We start from the raw sequence: 19,764 nt of genomic DNA, 5'->3' as shown, positions 1-19,764 counted from the left end.
GAATTTTACTTAACAATTTAAATAAATTAAGCCACGAGAGCATTTATAACTTATGTACAAATCTAATATGACAATAAAAGCACCATACCAATTGAGTACTAACAAAGTCTTCTAATTCATGTAATTAAACATACATATATATCATTGAATCGAAATTACATGAAAATCAAAACGGAATACTTATAAAGTATTGATGTGAAAAATAAAACCGCCAAGACATTTACTATTTTGTGATCCAAAGCATGAAAAATATTGCTTATGAATATTTGACAACTTGCATAAACCATACGTGATCTGTCATAAACTGCTTCACATAGAAAAAGAAGGCTAAAAACAAAAACCTAATGAAATTGAAAATCTTTATTCAAATTAATCATTAATTACTGTTCTGCTCTTTAAAGGTTATATCTGTCAAAACTATTCTATCTTCAGAATAAAAATAACTGCTTATCGAAAATATTCTGCTTAACTGGTACTCAAGCAACATAATATTAAAGTCAATTGAATCAATAAATTAAAAAAAAAAAAGATGGACCGACAATTATTTTCTTTTCATAGGATGTGTATATTTTATAAGTATTCTGTCAAATTTGGAATATTCCAAATATTTATCATATACTCAATTCAAAATTGTGAAATATATTTTTAAAGTTTAAAAAGTAAAGCACAATCAAATATTTGGTTATCAGAGACATTCAAATCACAGATAAATATCTTTTATAAATGTCAAAATAATAAAATAATGTTTTTGTCTCAATAAATTTCCAGTAAAACAATAATTGAAAATTCTTAAAAATCATTGTAAAATTACTCTTTGATGGTAAATGATCCAGAAAAATAAGTACACAATCAGTTTTTACAGCAACACAAAAAAACAAAAACAATTAAAGACAAAACAAAACAAAACAAATCAAAATACAGACGTATACATTAAAAAATTAGAATTAAAAAAAAAATGACATAATGTACGTGCACACACACACATATATATATAATATATATATATATATATATATATATATATATATATATATATATATATATATCACAGGCGTTTATTGCTTTCAGTTTAGTTCGCCAGGTAAATCTAGCCAGTCTAGTGATGATGAGTCATAGCTTTACACTGAGAGAGGGAGACCATTTTTTCGCCGTTTTGATCGATTTTTTCGGAATTTCAAACTAATGTAGTATTACCGTTATTAAGTGTAGCAAAAATATTTTTATACTACCAAACAGCTTATTAACAGAGTTTTCATTGATTATATAATCATAATTATGATGGTGTTAAAAAGCAAGAGGGATAACCCATGAAATTGATACATAAATTTAAGTGAATTGAAATTTTTAATATTTAAACATGTTCAACACTTTAGATTTTTAAACAAAAGTAATGGAAATGATGTTGAATATCTGTAGAATGTAGACATATGAATTTTATACCAGTAGATTGAGGCGTTTTTGAGATATCAGTTCACCTGTCCGTAAAAGTAAGGATTTTGAGTAAAGTAAAACTGAAATCCAATCACAGCATTGTCTTAATAGAAATTTTTTAATAAACCAGAAACATAGTCAAATGTGATTCACTTATATTTATCCCAGAATCAACGAATTATAATAATTCCATTAAAAATTGTTATATAAGGACATTCATTTAAAGACAATCAAAACCACTAAGGAAACCTTAAAGAGTTCTTATAATTTTCATAACCTTATTTTTGAGATATCCATGCCCATTACTTTTTTTTCGTGTACTTGACTTGCACCTCTTTTAATTTGTGTGCCATATAGACTGCATATTATAGCACATCACTGGTGAAAGATTAGGATCATATTCACCTCATTAAGTTGTGTTTCTTGTTCAGAGTTTTCTCATTGAACCAAAGGTATCAATACCTGCATCGCATTTCTTTAAATTATGTATCAGTGAGATACATTTCTCGCAAATTGAAATATTTAAATATGTCAGAATTTCTCATTTATATTTATAGTCAATTGTTGATAACGTCTCGAGTTTTTTAATCCTCTCAGCACGGCTCTGTACTCTTTCACAACAAATTCGACATATTTCATTTGTACTGGTGTGATGACCGTCTTCAGTGTGTCTCTCCATGACCTGAACCGAACTTAAATAAGTAAATTTAAGAAATATCTAAAATTTCCGCTTAAATTCAATGAAATCAAATTAAATAAATGTCTCTTATCATCACTATCTAGTTTTATTATTGGGTTTTTAAAATATCATGAAATATTCTCCTCTTTGTTGGTAACAAAAATAATTATTGAGATTCCTTTCCACACCCTCTATTCTTAAATCCCTTTTTTGTTTGTTTGTTGCTTTAGGTCTCTTCCAACACAATTGAGGTTATATGAGAGACCGCTGAAACAAAAAAACAAGCAATCTAACAAAAATAGTACAAATGTCAATCAAAATCATAACCTAAAGATATCATAAGCTAAATTATAAATAACCAAGAACAAACAGGCAGAGGATTTACAGGAAAAAAATATCCCCTGTCAAAAATACAATCACAAACCAAAGAAGCAGGATAGGCTAGTAAAGAGAAAAAGAAACGACATCACTATCGGATCGTACACCCATGCGAACATCATAGGTATATGATTCAAGGGTGATGCTCCCATCCAATCACCCGCTTAAATCCCTGAATCTACATAATAAAGTATATATCATATGAAAGATAATTTTATCTACTTTTCTCTGATCCCTCACACTTGATGGTAAAAAGTGTTGGTTTGATATTTTGAATTTTTAAATATTTCTAAAAATTTTTAATTTTAATATTTATTTCATAAAAAACTCTGATTATTCAAAAGAGCAAAACACAAACTTATGATTTAATGATGTAAACAAAAATAATTGCGTCTTGTAGAGGAAAAGCTGGCCTTTGTATCCATATATGATTGAAAATTATGAAAAAGATGCTGCGTCCACAACGGGCTGAGAAAATTGAGTATTTTGATGAAATTTCTACTACTCTCTGCCTGAGAGAAATTCAAAGCGATGAGATTTACCTGCAGACATAATTTATTGCCAGTGCACCCCGTCTTGACAGCTGTTATCACTGTGGCTGACGGTGGATTGTTTACATTACTTGACCGTAGCCAGTGAGGGAAGAAGTAACTAAACTGAAAGTTTGGGCCCTATTCAAACGGCTGTGATATATTATATATATATATACACACATTAATCATAAACAGTTGATCGTTCCAACCGATTTTTCAACCAATGTGCTGAAAACCTTTACTTCAGAAATGAATAACGCAGGCTGTGCTTGAATGATATAAATTATTATTTAACTACCGACAGTACTGACCTTCTAGATTAACAAGCTGTATGGGCGACCTATCTGCTTGTTTGAGAAACAAAGACACTAGATATATTTCATGAAAATGATACAGCATGGGAAAATCATGCAAAGATGCACATTTTTTACTATAGTAAAAATCTAAAATAAAAAGAAATTTGCACTCATTTTAAATAAGCAAAAAGCGTCGAAAATTTGAAATATATGCCATTTATAAATAGGCTTTAATAACACTCATATCTTATTAGAATGGTAACATTCCACTTGGGGTTTGACAGCATTTTTATGATTAAAAGCACCCCACTAAGATCCTGCTTCTTATTTTACAACACACTGTTAAAATGTAGCTGGGATATCTTATCCAGAAATTAATGGTCATAACTTTCTCAGTCTTGCACAACTCACTGATTCATTTAATAACAAATTCCAGCAATTAAACATGTTATGCTGTCACCAGTGAGGCGTTTTATTGGGCAGTGACCACTGTCCTTAATTTATGGATTGCCTGTGCTGCATCTTAAATTTTTATCAAGATTTAAATTTGGCAAACAAATAATGTGTATTAACATCATCAATAAATGTTTGTAATCACGGACATTAATAAAACTATAAAAGTAATAAATATAAACTATAAAAATAGTAATTCATTTATGAATGATTCTTCATTCATATAAATAGATATGTTCCAAAATTTAATAAAAATTGCATTGAGTTAAGTTCAATTAAAACATTATAAAAAGTGCAAACCGACAATTTGAAAGATCATTGAGAAGCATAGTTTTTTTATGAATAATTTATTTGTTTGCATAGAACGTGCGCAACTTAGACTGCAACAGGAAGGCTGAGGACTTGACTAAAAACCTACAATCCAACATCATGTCATGAATACTGGACACACACAAACAAAAGAGTTAAATTGCATTTGTACAAAACCCAATCAAATAGTTTAAAGAATCTGACATTAGAGAAGCCAAGAGTCTCTTAATGTGATGGGATATACAGACCTGCATACTATTATGAAAAATTTGTAGAATTACGAAATTTTTGGCTCCAATTTCACAACTTCATGAGCATCTCTAAGTCATTAAAAGAAATCGAAAACTTGGATGGAACTGAACAGACTAAAAATTAATAGTAGTAAAACTGAAATAGTAGCAATGTTAAAATGTAGAGTGTGAATCAATCGAATTAGGAAATAGTGTAATTGAAACTGCTAAGGTTGTTCGAAATTTGGGTGTATTTATTGATTCAGAATTGTCTTTTACCAGCTAAGTAAATCATATCATAATGTACATAGTAAAAATAAAATCCTTTCAGGTAGCCCATAATGATGCTGCAAGGCTCATTTATAGAAAGAGGAGAAATCAATCTGCATTGGGTTTGCTAAGAGAATTCCACTGGCTTCCCGTTGAGAAACATAAAGAATATAAGAGCTGTACTATTGTTTTTAAATCACTGCACTCTGATTGTCCTGGAAAGTCCTGGATACATAAATGACACGTTTAAATTCTACTTCCCAGCCAGAAACCTGAGATCAAAGTCTGATAATCACATTCCTGTGAAGCCAAAAATGACTTGAAAAATTGGCGAGCATGTGTTTGAATATTCAGCACCCCCTATCTGGAACTCCCTTCAAGATATATCAGAGACAGTAATGATGCAGAATTCTTTAAAAAACATCTTAAAACGTTTGTTTTTAATATGTAATACTGTAGAATTATATTGCTTTGTTTCATACTGCATGTTTGTATGTTTGAGTGAAAGTTGTCACGTTACTGTAAAGTGCTATACAAAAAAAAAAAAAAACCATATTTAATTATCATTAAAACTTATTGAAAATGAAAGTTGATGCCAGACTACATAATTTTAAGGATTTTGAAGTGTAATTTAACTCTTCTTGTGATGGTAAAATTTTCAAAGTTAACTACAGCGACTAAAATTTCTCTCTCCTAAAATATACAAATGTTTAAATGTTCAAGTTAGCAGGTCTGGATATATCACAATACACAAAACCATCAAGGGCTAAATTTAGCAAATAGACGAAAGCTCTATTTGATTGTGTGGAAAGAATACCCTAGCTATCACATTTGACATAAAACTATCATTTGCTATGGCCTCTTATCTACTGATTGCTGTTGAAATTATTTAAGATTACACAGAGCACTGAATAATTGAAACAAAGAGGTGTACCAATGCTGTACCAAATGGTCGACTTGCACTTAAGTATTAAGAATGGTTCAGTTTAAGAGTCACCCTTAGAACCACGTTTAAACAAATGACTTGGTTGAAGGTTGGATAATAACCTCTTTACTTTTCCTCCTTTTTTCTTTGGTTGCATTTCCTGATCAAATCTCTCCTTCTCTCTCTCTTTGATTGCTCGTACCATTCCATGAAAGACATCATCAATACACTTTCTCAAATAAGATGATGTCTCATAATATCGACATCCTAGCTGACGAGCCATTGACTGTCCTTCCTCGTACTTGACCTGCAAGATAAATTTTTAAAAACAAAACAAAAATGATTCAATCCAGGCAAAAGAGTCATCCCACAGATCTAATGAATTTGAAGCAAGATCCTTTGATTATCATAAAATCTTGCACAATAAACATTTGTTTTTGTTTGTTTTTAAGGATTTTACGGCGCTTGCAACACATTTAGGATATATCAGCGCCAGTAAAAAGGAAGAAAATGGGATAGTAAAAAGTTATAGAATTACAATTAAAGCACCCAAGAAAAAGCAAGACAAAGGGGAACTGAGAACAAATAGGGATCAGATGTAGATTCCAAGAGCACACCACCAATGTACTTAGTTTGAAATCACCTACAACTACAAGTCTCATCCAGACACAAGCACAAATCCCAACAAATAGGAACACACTCAAATGCCTACATTATACATTCAAAATAAAAATAATACATGACAGAGAGATGATTTACAAGGAAAAACATATCATCTCCCAAAACAATAACTATGCATTTGACTGTTTCCCTCCCAGCTAGGACTCCGGCCAGTGCCAGGACAAGACCAAGTAATCTCATTCCGAGACAAAGACAGAAAGCATGTTGGAAAACAGATATAAAGGGATAGGAGACACAGTATGTACCTCCCTATGGGAGAAATAAACATTTGGCCAGCAGAATACCTGTTAGTGATCCTAAGCGGGATATAACAAATGTCCTTGACAGAGGCAATATATTTTCCAAATTGACACAAAATTTACTTATTCCTTGCATATATAAATATTATGAACATCTAACTGGATTTGTAGAATCAAGTTATACAACAAGTGAAGCATGCAATTTTGTCAACTTTTGTTTTAAACCTTTGAGAGCATACATAAATTTGTTCACACTGTATCTGTATAAGTTTACCTGCTAAAGAGTCCAGAGAGCTCAAGTCAAGGTGCTTCTCACATTGAAATTTTACATCCTATGACTGACATAAATACTCTATATTTTGTCTTCAAAAACTCATCTGGAGATTAACAAGAGCTTAACGAATACATTGCTTAATGCAGTGACACTAAAACATATGTTAAATTTCATTTTCCCAGCTACTGATAGAATTAAAGTGTTTATTGGCATTATATCACAATTAAAGGTCAAGAACTCACAACTAATCATAATTCATTTCATTAAAACCACACCTTGAATAAGACCTGAGGTATCATGGAGCTTCTAATGTGAAATCTTAAATTATATAATATGAGGACTTAAAACTAGTTGCCTCATATTTTTCTTTCACTATGACATCTAAATTCTTTGTGACATTTTCTTCACATAAGACCCTTATGATGTAATCTGTAGTTTATTTCACAACTGAATATTTATAGAAGATTTATAATTTATACTTAAAAACTCTGAGAAATAATACAATGAGCCATATTGTGATACAACATGTAATGTAGGTTACCAATTTTTCAGTCACTTCATTGTAATGATGCGAAGAAACAGCCAAATTTAAAACTGTTATAAATAACTATTAGTAGTACCATTTAAGACCAAATATGAGAATGAAAAATTAAATCAGTCTTAGACTCAGGTTTTCGTTTCTGGATTTCCAACCCAAATTCTCCGCTTAATTTCAAATTAAGATTGTTTTTTACTATGAAGAACATTCTTGCTCAAGCTGTCTGTGTGTGAAACATTAGCTGTTGTATGTCCATCATATTAAAAAAAAAAAGTATAAAAACGAGTTTTATGATGTGCCCACTAATATAGGATGCAGCACCTCCATTTTAGAATTAATCATCCATTTAACTGTGAAGGAGTTGAATAGAGTTTTACGAACATTACCCTAGGGCCACCTAAAATTTTACACTCACATCGACATAGGATCCTGATCAGAAAGGGGACACTCAGTTTCTTATCTTGGAAATTTACAGAAATTTGATTTCCAGGAAAAAGAATAATCTCACAAACTCTCACATCTGACTGTCTCCCTCACAGTGAGTGAATCCAGATATGGGCAAAACCACGTCAAGAACAAGAAAAGAAAGCCATAGAGAAAGAGACACCAGATAAGCAAGAAGATAATAGCTCCCAAGTGTCTATAAAACCAGTAGTGATTAACCAAGAAATGTTAATCTCCTGTTATATAACAATGACAAATAAATATGACTACAGTGCAGCAAGAAAATCTTGCAGACGCAAATCTCGAACAAATCTCAATTACTCGTTTTAATCCCTCTATTTTCTTAGTGCTGGCAACATGAAAATCTTGAACCCCATCGGAGACAAACACAGAAATTTCGAACAAATTGAACCTTCACTTTCGAGTTCTTTGATAAAATTATTCTGTCTCTGTCTCTAATGAACGAAGACGAAAGCTACCATCACTCTTCACTGTGTTAGTTAATGTGTTTTCGGGTGCTTTTGTGAAGCATATGTGTGCATGTGTGTGAATGTGTGAGTGGGGTGAGGGATTGTGTGGTGAAGTATTTTTGATCAGTATCTTATGCATGGGAGGCTTCACCTCATCAATGTATACCAGTACCAGTGAAAGGCTAGCGAAGCAGTGAAGACATAGGTTGTTATATATTAAAATTTGAAAAAGTGAATAGGGATGGAGTCAGAAGAGAGGCGCAAGGAGTGTGAGTGATTAGGTACTGGATTCATACATAAAGAGGTCGAGTGCCTAGTGTGTAATCAACAATATGATGTGCTGGCTTGTCCTCATATTATATGTGACAGCAAAAGGGGAACATTATTCTACCTGTCATGTAACGAAACAAGATGCAAAAAACACTGCATATCGTTATAATGAGACTTGCCAAAACCACCTACTTTCCCCCCACCCCTCTACACGAACAAATAGGCTCGGCCCCAACTTGTTGGAGATTTCCGTGCTGCACTGTATGTAATAGATCAACTGTTATTATAGCAATATGCTAACCATTCTTTTCTGTTCTAGATCACATTTATTGCCAACGATTATGACTGGAATATCGTCACATGCTCGGACTCTGTTGATAAGTTTTCTGTACGTCAGAAGTTCTTCAAAGCTCCTTCGATCTGTTATTGAGAAGCATAAGATGAATCCTTCTCCATTCCTCATGTACTGTTCTCTCATTGCAGTGAACTCAGTCTGAAATTGTATCATAGAGAAATAACATATTGTAGTTTTAACAAAAAGCTCCCAAAAAAATGGATGCAAATGCTTAGGGGAAAACAAAAATAGATGAGATGAGATGAGATGAGAGAGAGAGAGAGAGAGAGAGAGAGAGAGAGAGAGAGAGAGAGAGAGAGAGAGAGAGAGAGAGAGAGAGAGAGAGAGAGAGAGAGAGAGAGAGATAGAGAGAGAGAAAAAAACAAAACAAAAAACATCAACAATGAAAGGTTATGGCGATTTGTGAAACCATTGATATTGCATTATAAACAGCTGCTTCATTTTCTGAGTCAAGGCACTGAGACCATTTGTATACAATGTCAATGGCATGTCTTGTAAGCTTCTTACAATTTATCATTGACAAATCACAATGACTCAATAAAGACCATTTCTCCATTAACATCATTGTGTTATATAAAATTACCGAGTGCACCTCAGTTAATATGGAAGTTGATGGACTCAATATTCGTTATAACCGAGGTTTGAGCGAATCTGTGGTGTCACTTTACATATCAATATATTAAGAATATAAACCTTGTAAGCACTTTAAGTTGGTAGAAATAAATGGATTAACCTCCCTCCCTCACCCCTGCAAGCACCATTACACTCGTAGACTTGAGCCCTTATGCCTGATTGTCTGGATTAATGGGTTAAGATTAGTGAGTCATCTTCCAACCTTTACCTCATCTCACCCCCCTCACGGCCACCATCTCAGAAATGTAATCTTCTCACACTCATGAGTCCCATTCTTCTCAACACATCACCACATATCTCCATTCGCAATGGTATGTTTTGGCACCGAACCTAGCACACTCAAACTGCCGCACAAAGAGGAACAAAATCATCCCATGTGACAGTGAGTGTTGCTGCCACTGACACTAAGTAACTCCACGCTTGCATTACACACACATGCAATGCCCCCTGCCCAAACACTCTGATTGTCAGTATATTATATAATGTGAAAGTGGTCAACCAGAGAATGGCAAGCATAATAAAGATCACTGAGTTTGGAAAGCGATGGAAGATTTTTTCTTTCTATGCCAGTCTTGTCTTCACTGGGAACACACTTCACAGATTTGATTACTGATTACTTCATTGTAGCAGAGGTATGTGGTTATGAACTAGTTGAATACTAGGTGGCTTTAGTTGTGTCAAATAGGAGAAAACATTGTTGAATCCAAGGTGAACTGTATTACCATTGATAAATTTTGAGCCAAACTGTTGGTAAATTTAGGAATTCAAATATGACATTAAACATATTCACTCATTTAACTTTGATTCTTATTACAACATAATATCTTGATGTCTTGACAATATTATGTAACTTAACCAGGACAAACTGGAACTTTTGCATAAGAGACCAATAATTCCCTATCCATCATAATTATTTACCTGTCCTGCAGTGTCCAAAATATCCAAGTGTGCTGGTTCATCATCAATACGACATTGTTGCTCAAAGGAATCCTCTGGAACATAAATATAACAAAGACATTGTAACACTTTTCTTTCACTGGCTTCTCAAGAAATAAGAACATGGCGATTTAATGACATCACGAGGTCTAAAGTTACTCCTAGGCAATCAGCTAGTTGATAAATAATGCCCCTGAATAATTTTAGGAATATTATGGACTCGCAAAATTAGAAATGAAACTCTAAGAAAAAAGACTGATACAGTGAGCACAGCTACAACTATAAAGAGACGTAGATATAGATGGCTAGGACATGTTGCCAGAAAAGAGGTAGCTGCTCTGCCAAGAATAGCATTCCGCTGGATAGGTGATGGCAAAAGACGAAGAAGCAGACCCAAAGAAACCTGGAGAAGATCCATGGATTAAGAGTTCAAAGAGGCTGGCCTAATCTGGAACACCATCGGTGTCAATGCAACCAACAGACAGAACTGGAAGTCTTTAGTAGATCTTTATATGCTGCATGGCTCAATGAGAATCAAGTGAGTTAGTAATCAGCTAATCAAACTTAACTTGTCTCAGTTTGTTTGTAATGCTGATGACTTTGAATTTTTTTTGGTGGAATTCCACCTTCCATTCCTGCAGTTTGTTGAGGTCATTTTGTAGGATATCAGCATGTTTTAATGTCTTTATCTATCTGTGTACTCTGTCAACAAAAAGCTTCTGAGGCTCGATCTAGCATGTCATTCATCTATATTAGGAACACGAGTGGCCAAGGTAAACTGCGATTCCTGACAGGACTGGTAGAGAGGTGGACATCTCATTCTCAATCATAGTTCTCTGTGAGCGATTGATAAGGAAGGGATTCCAATTAGCTCACATGGTAGAGCACACACTTAAAAAGCAAAGGGACCGAGATGGCTGTCTACCCAGCAGTGATTGGGTAACTAGGTCTGTTTGATCTTGTGGTAAATACTTTGTGATAGACTGGCATCTTATCCAAAGAGTAGCAAGTAATTACTACTGTCAGTTTCAGGTTACAGAAATCGGGATAAACTCGGGCTCCATGGGCCTAATGGCTCTGAAGGACTACTTAGACTGAGTGAGTGAGTGAGAGAGACAGATATATATATAGATATATATATATATATATATATATTTGACAATGATGAGGCTACCCTATGAGTGTTCGTTCTTTGAAATTCTAGATGTAATAATTTTGTCAGGAGACTTATATGGAGGACTTTGTCAAAGACCTTTCTGCTTGATTGGATGACCTGCCTTTTGTGATGGAAACCAACATGGGCGTCAATCAATATGTTAGATCTATCTAAGTGTTTCATTATATTGCTGTATAATATATTGGGCTTGAGAATTAAAATACATAAACCTCAAAGCCTATTACTCCACTCCCATGAAAACATTCTGATACAGTGGAGCTCGGTTATAACAAGAACCTCCATTTCAAGCATATTCTTGTTATTCCCGAGCCCTTGTGAGAACTGATTATCAGAGGAAAGAACCACATAATCTTATTTTGACTCTTTAAATCCATCGATAATCCTTCAAAATAGTGTTCACGGTGCTGGACTTCATATTAAAGCGACAACATATCTCGGCAATTGTCTCATTCTTCTTCGCTTTTAGGAATGGAACATTAGTGTCAATAGTCTCTTTCTTTTTTGATTTTGAGAATCCATAATGTTGTCCATGTTATAAAGTTAGAATTAGGTATGATGATGATTGATGAAATGATTTTGACAAAAAGTGTGGTAAAAACTTTGATTGAAATAGACAGACAAGTTGACAGCAGGAACCGATGCACTAAGATGTAGGTGTATGGATGTGACACTTGAACTCCCCCAATTGGTAAGGTGGGTAATCTAATTTGGAGGGGAGATAATCAAAGTCCCTTATCTAGCAACACTCTACACCAATATCAGCCGAACTGACAGTAATACAATGCTGCCAACTTGAAATCTCAAAAAAGTAATGGCTTCCAAGGAGAAAAGAAAAGTTCACTTTAAATAGGTTTAAAAATAAACAATTTGTCCTCAGCATAATCCAAAAATGCTCCAAAGACCTGAATATAGGTTCTAAGTAACTAAACATTCCTTTTCAACAAGATTTATTGAGTGAAAAGAGGCGAATACAATTCTGTGGCTGGAGCCAAACATTTGTATTTCTACAAAGTTTTCTAAGTACTAGACAGGTCTGGTAGTAGCTATCCGATTGCTATTGTAGCAGTCTATACTGATTGCTTCGCTTTGCATGTGTGTAATTGCGAAATGTGCATTTTTGCTTTTTATTTTAGATCAAGATCTTGTTATTCCGGGTCTCCGAATTGCTCTTTCTTGTTATAACACATCTATCTACATTAGAAGAAGTGGAGAGAAATAAAACGGGTACTGAAAAAGTATTGTTATTGCCAAGCTCTCGTTATTTCTGATGCCGTTAAACTTAAAGCACTATTGTATTTCTATCAATTAAAAAAAAAAAGCTTAACTTACCAATTGTCGGATCATGATATTCTTGAAATCTGTGATACACAAATTGTATGACTAGAGCTGTAAAGAAAGGAAAACAAAGATTCAACTTATATTCCTCAGGCTTGCAAGGACATAAAGATTTGGATAAATAATCTGGGGAAAAAGGGATGAGTGAGATGCTTTCAAAGTAAGTGATACAATCAGTTGAATTAAAATTGAGATTGTCCAAATAGGCAATTATTGTCAAGTTAGATCCTGTAAGTTGCGGCTATGTGGTCTTGTGGTATGACACTCGCTTTCAGATCGGAAGGTCCTGGGTTCGAGCCTCGCTCTGCGCATAGTTGAGTCCTTGGAGAAGGCTCTTTACTCACATTCTCTTACCGTACTCAGGTGTAAAATGAGTACCTGGCCATTAACAGCGTTGTCTCTGGAAATTTTTTTTTCGTATTATCGCCCAAAAGATGTCATGTCCCATCCTACATGATAAATGTTGCTGTTGGCCAGGGACCCCTTGTAAAGCGCTTTGAGCATGTTTAGTGGATATTGCACTATATAAAAGCTCAATCAAATTAAGTTAATGCTTAATCACCTGACTTTTCTAAAAACAAAAAAAATTACCTCCAAAAAATAAGCACTTTTTTTTTCAAAACTTCCATGAGAAAAATGGAATTGGCCCAAATACAAAACTATGAAAAATCCCAGAATAACCTTTTTTTGGAACATTAACCTTATTTGGAACATACACAAATTGAAAATATCAATTTCATACATGTTTTTTTTCTGTAATATAAAAAGAAAAAATATCTAGCTAATATTATATACATATTGATCTTGCATATATCCATGATTGTTTTTGTTGTTTTTTTCTTCTTTTTATTACTAAAAAAGAATGATTTAAAATAAAATAATTGAAAACTGTTTTGATGTAAAAATTGACGTATTGATGTTTTCTGTCAAAACCCATTTTGCACAACACAGCCCGACAATGCCAACAGGAATGATGGGAAGAAGGTAAGTCGAGTTAATATGTTTTGCACATGATTGTTTTGCCTTGAGATAAGCATTACAATTTCTTTTGGACAAGATTTCCAGCAGCAGCAGCAGCAGAAAAAAATAAAAAAAAAAGAGAGAGAGAGAGAGAGAGAGAGAGAGAGAGAGAGAGAGAGAGAGAGAGAGAGAGAGAGAGAGAGAGAGAGAGAGAGAGAGAGAGAGAGAGAGAGAGAGAGAGAGAGAGAGAGAGAGAGAGAGAGAGAGAGAGAGAGAGAGAGAGAGAGAGAGAGAGGAGAGAGAGAGAGAGAGAGAGAGAGAGAGAGAGAGGAGAGGAGAGAGAGAGAGAGAGAGAGAGAGAGAGAGAGAGAGAGAGAGAGAGAGAGAGAGAGAGAGAGAGAGAGAGAGAGAGAGAGAGAGAGAGAGGAGAGAGAGAGAGAGAGAGAGAGAGAGAGAGAGAGAGAGAGAGGAGAGAGAGAGAGAGAGAGAGAGAGAGAGGAGAGAGGAGAGAGAGAGAGAGAGAGAGAGAGAGAGAGAGAGAGAGAGAGAGAGAGGAGGAGAGAGAGAGAGAGATGACATATAGTGGTAGTGGAATGGTGTGGGTGGGGGTTGGGGAGGGATTGATTTAACTTGGACAGATGAAGAACTGCAACTGCTAGTACCTTGTATCCATCAATGTCCAAAAATTAGCTTTTATTGAGAAACACAGCTGTGTCATAGTAAGAAAACGGCACATTTTTATTGCTATGCCTATCAAATGCTGCAATACTAATTAAGTACATCCCCCTTCCCAACAAAAGTGAATACATTATGGCTGCATTACAGTAAGTTGCAGTGGGAAATAACGGTCCATCAACTCCCTGTGACAATAATCTGGATATCTTGTTCGGAAGTGACTGGGTGTCACCTTATTTGAGCAACATCCAACATAACACTAGATATCGCACATTATTTGCCAACGCTGTCAAAATAGTATTTTGGGTATTTGAGCCAAACTGCCTAAATAATCATGAAGCTTTTTGGGTACAAATTCAAATAATTGCCCCTTTAACGATTATTAAAGTAATACAATAGTACATCAACATATTTCTTAGCTCACTCTCATGATAATTCATCCCAATACAATAACATCTCTGATACAACAGAGATGACTGACTGGTGCTGCTGTAGCTGATGACTGACACAACTACAAAGCAGTAACATGCGTGTGCGTGAGAAAATTTGTTTTTAAAAAAGAGGAGTGGAGGGGGGAAAGGGACCACTGGGATGCTTTTATTCTTCTTCGCATTCGCTGGTAAGTTTACTCTCAACCAAATAAGCTGCTGTCCTCTGAAGATCCTCCAGGCTCCTCTGGGAGCTTTTCCTCGGGCTGATTGGGGCAGTCGTGGCCAAAAGAGAGAGAAAAAGATTATTTTAGGGGAACATTTATCATTTGATTTGCAACGCTCTGTAGAACTTGAAAGAAGACAACTAAAAAAAAAAAAAGTGGCGGAGTCAGCATTCAACACACAGCATTGATCTCGACAACAGACCTGCCAACCTTCCCAGAATGAAAAGTGTATTCCATGATCCTAAAAAGTGTATTTTTTAGCAAAAAAGTGTATTTTGTCCGCATGTGTGGAAAATAAAAGTGCGCAAAATACAAAAATTTATATAAAAGCTATATTAAACCCAAATCAAAAATAAACTCAGATCTTCATCATTCAAACATTTGTTTGCAGCAATCACTAGTAATTACAAAATTATCGGTTTATCGAGAAACTAAAGCTTAATGACCATTTTAAATCAGTATAAGGCTCAGAAATTGCAATATCTAAGGATATTGCTTTCGAAACACTCAAAGAAATGACCAAAAGACCCCAAATATGTTGGTAGTATTGATACTAGTGCCTGAAGAAGAGGAAGTGGTGGTTGTAGCGATGGTGCTCTAGTGGTGGTGGTGATGGAAGAAGTGATGTGGTGGTGGTGGTTGTGGCAGTGACAATGCTGTGATGGTGGTTGTAACCGTGGTGATGGTATGATGAGATGCTGATGCTGATGTCCCAAATGTTGTGATGGTGATATACATCAGCCAGCCCAGTAAATCAGTTGAAGGTTTTGAGATAAAATATTTGTGAGAGTGGTCTTCAATCTAATAGAGATGACAATTTGCAGTCGCAGTGACAAGATAATTTCCATTATGTTATCAAATGATCCATGTCTCTCTCTCTCTCCCTTTTTATAGCATTTACTACCCCTCCTCCTACTACAACTTCAACAATTCCTACAACCACTACTAGACTAGTACTATTACTACTACCACTACTATTTCTACTCCTACCACTATTACTACTATACTAATACTATTACTGTTGGTCAAATGATGGGAAATTCACACATATCACAGACAAGTTAAATACTTCTAGAGGATTCATTTTGAACCATTTTGTTCCTAAAGCTGCCCAGTAGGTAATGAAAAAAAAAAATCACTCATACAAAATAATAAATCTTAAAAAAAGATCATTAAATTTTAAAAAACAAAATAGAGTAATTTTAGTAGTTATAAAGGGAAATAATCCATTTATGTTCAAGCTCAACAGCAATCTGTCATCTGCATTTTTTGCCAAATTGGGACCTAAAATTTGCCAAAATTTGCCAAGAAATTTGTCAAAAAGACCAAAATTTGCCAAAAAATTTGCCGAGGAGTACTAAGCGTTTCAGTACAAATTAACACGCAATACAGAAAAAAAAAATATATAAAAGACAATTTATTACATTTAAGGAGGCTACATTTATTACAAAGTTGTTACAAAGATTTTAAAGGATCATTATCCGTAGAGAGTAGCTTCCATTAGTTTGGGGCCAGGCAAAGCTGCAACATTTCTCAAGTTTCGCACTTTTTTTCTTCGTTATTTTGTTTTCACTTCTCTTTTTTCCCAAAATTTGCCACGCGATTTGCCAATTTTCCCAAAATTTGCCACGATTTGCCAATTTTGGGAAATTTGCCAAAATTTGCGGATCGCCCTGATATTTGCGGCCGCATAAAATGCAGATGACAGAGCAATACAGTTTTTAATTGAAAGCTTCATTGCCAAAGATGTTAGTTAAATTTAATTTTCACTTTAAATTTTCTATTTAACAAGTAGTAAAAGCTTAAATGTGGCCTGAGGCCATTAAAAGTATAAAATAAGCTTAAACTTAAATGCATAATTCTATGCAAATCCTCAAAAAGTTATGAGAAAAATATTGGTGAAAACCGGCAACATATATAACAAACTGAAATGATAACAGTACTAACTGTGATGTATCATTCAGAAACCAGTCAACAATTGATTTATGACATGTCATTTTGAACATCATTCATGCTTGAGAAAAAAAATAAATCCAAATATTACAACATAAATCGTACTAAAGGAAACGCATCCACGTATTTGAGTCCAAAAATCGTACTAAAATATGATTAATCGTACCGGTTGGCAGGTCTGCAACAAGCCTTCTAAGACTCACACATTCGGCCACAACATCCACATGAATGTCGATGCATCATCTTGTGTATGCATAGTAACCTACTATCCGTCGACTGATTTATTGTCAGGTTATACTTTTATTGGTATTTATTAACTTTGGCGTGTCTGCGTACACGTTGACTGGGTACCTAGCCCCAGACGGTAACCTTGTATCGTGCTTTGGGAGGGAGAGACGAAGGGGGCCTTGAGCTTGGTGCACAGTAACTTATGACCTTGATTTCTTTCCCACCCCCTCCCCCTTTAATAGGCAGAACATAAGCATAATCTGGCCTGCCAGACGGCTACATGCGTACTAAATTAAAACCAAACAGAGAGCATTAGACACCGATTACCCAGTGTCTTGGTTTTCAATCCATTAGGCTAATGATTAGCCCTGTGAGAGACAAATTCTACATGCACTTTTGCAAACTTAGCAGATTGTTTTCATTTTACCATGGGATGGGAAAGGGAAGGGATGACACTATGAAGTGGGGGGGGGGGGGGGGGGGGGGGGGGGAGGCATGGGAGAAGGTGAAAGAAACAATGGGTTGGCTGATGACGTAGATCAAAGGAGTGTGTTTTGTGCCATTTTACCCTTCTTAACAGTACAGTGACACTGATTTTTCCTCCCAGATAATCTATTGCTATAGCAGTGTCCGGCAATAATTGTTCATCGTTATTGACAGACTGGTAGGTCAAGGTCACTCACTCACAGCGATTGATTTTATGCCGATTTATGTAATGTCAACAAAGTCAAATGACTCAAATATAAAATAACCCACCATTCGGCGCTTTTACTGGAATGCTTACTCAGGTTTTGCCTCTTATTTTGACTGCATTCAAATACGGTCTCTATAGGCCTATAAATAAAGTCAAAATCAAAGTTAGCCCCACCCTGCCCTACTTCTATCTACTGCGATTATGATGAGATGGAGACCAAGAAGCTAGAAGTATTTCAACTTTATGGAGCTGGTTTAATATTTTCATGTTCAAAGACCTTAGGTGTTCATCGTTTCGAAAATTGAGTTTTTACAAAAGCAAAAGTTTATTTATGGAGGGTTGATGAACGTCAGTGAGAAGAGAGGCAGTGGTGAGTGGATGGTACTGACTTACCACTTTTTCCAACTCCCCCATCGCCTAAAATGACAAGTTTATACTTCCTTCTCCCTCTGTTAACAGACATTCTGACGTGCTAATCCATAGTTTTGTCTTTTAAAAATTCAAGATCAGAATAACATTAGAAATAAAAACTTAAACAAGTTAACTCGATTAAAGTGGACGCCATTTATTTTCTTAGCAGAGCTCTGCAAGTTTACGGCTGACCGACAAAACAAACAAGTATCAAATCGATTTATAGAGCAGTAAAGTTAGGTGCCCCAAACGTAAACAATAACAAGTTGCTAGTGATTTCCGTTAGGGACCGGAATAATTTACGCACAATATAGGTCTCCCAATTTTGTAGTTTGAGTTGTAGGCAATACACTTTCAGTATTGAAAATATGTTTACATAAAATCTAACAGTTGCAGAAATAATAATATAAGGCTAAATTATTCTGAAAATCAGGCTCCGAATAATTCTCGTTTTGTTCACACCAGCGCAATAATTTGCTCTGGTCTAAAAATAGATAGACTGTAACTTTTGATAAATTTTAGAAAATTTTACCTTTTGTTCCATAAAATATCCATATCTAGACATTATTTGATGCATGATCGAGTATTTATGAATATTTGTTTCTTTTGCCACCTAACAGCCAAATTTTAAAGGTTATTTTTTTCTATTATTTACATTGGAACGTGAGCTGTCAAGACAGGAACATGTGGTTTGCCACGTGCTTCTCGACCTTTGTTTACGTTTGGGGCACCTAACTTTCCTGCTCTATTTGTACGAAATATTTTTTTCCTCTCTTTTTTGTTGTTTTCAAGGAAGTTTCTACTTTTAGATCATGATGAAAGAAAAATGGCTAGTGAAACGAGCATTCGTATATTAATATTATCTTCCTCCTCCTCCTTCACCTCCTCCTCCTCCTCCTCCTCCCTCCTCCTCCTCCTCCTCCTCCTCCTACTACTACTACTGCTACTGCTACTACTACTACTACTACTACTACTACTACTACTACTACTACTACTACTACTACTACTACTACTACTACTACTACTACACGACTATTGCTACTACTACTACTACTACTACTACTACTACTACTACTACTACTACTACTACTACTACTACTGCTACTGCTACTACTGCTGCTGCTGCTGCTACTACTACTACTACTACTACTACTACTACTACTACTACTACTACTACTACTACTACTACTGCTGCGACTACTACTATTACTACTACTACTACTACTACTACTACTACTACTACTACTACTACTACTACTACTACTACTACTACTACTACTACTACTACTACTACTACTACTACTACTGCTAGATCCACATTAACAACAACAG

General features: G+C 34.9%; 1 protein-coding gene across 1 annotated transcript; it reads right to left on the bottom strand.

Moving 5' to 3' along the window:
* Positions 1–1,526: 1,526 nt before the first annotated feature.
* Positions 1,527–18,664, bottom strand: LOC144965620 (GTP-binding protein Rit2-like). The gene is made up of 5 exons (XM_078901163.1): positions 18,415–18,664; positions 12,851–12,907; positions 10,327–10,400; positions 8,722–8,913; positions 1,527–5,811 (listed from the first exon to the last, which is right to left on the bottom strand). The coding sequence occupies exons 1-5, from the start codon at positions 18,482–18,484 to the stop codon at positions 5,566–5,568; spliced, it is 639 nt and encodes a 212-aa protein (XP_078757289.1). The 5' UTR covers positions 18,485–18,664; the 3' UTR covers positions 1,527–5,565.
* Between the last annotated feature and the right edge of the window lie 1,100 nt (positions 18,665–19,764).

Source organism: Berghia stephanieae, chromosome 2, assembly GCF_034508935.2.
Source record: "Berghia stephanieae isolate SIO BIC M18660-M18661 chromosome 2, UCSD_Bste_1.3, whole genome shotgun sequence".
In the NCBI taxonomy this organism is placed as follows: domain Eukaryota; kingdom Metazoa; phylum Mollusca; class Gastropoda; order Nudibranchia; family Aeolidiidae; genus Berghia; species Berghia stephanieae.
This window is presented reverse-complemented; position numbering and strand designations above follow the sequence as displayed.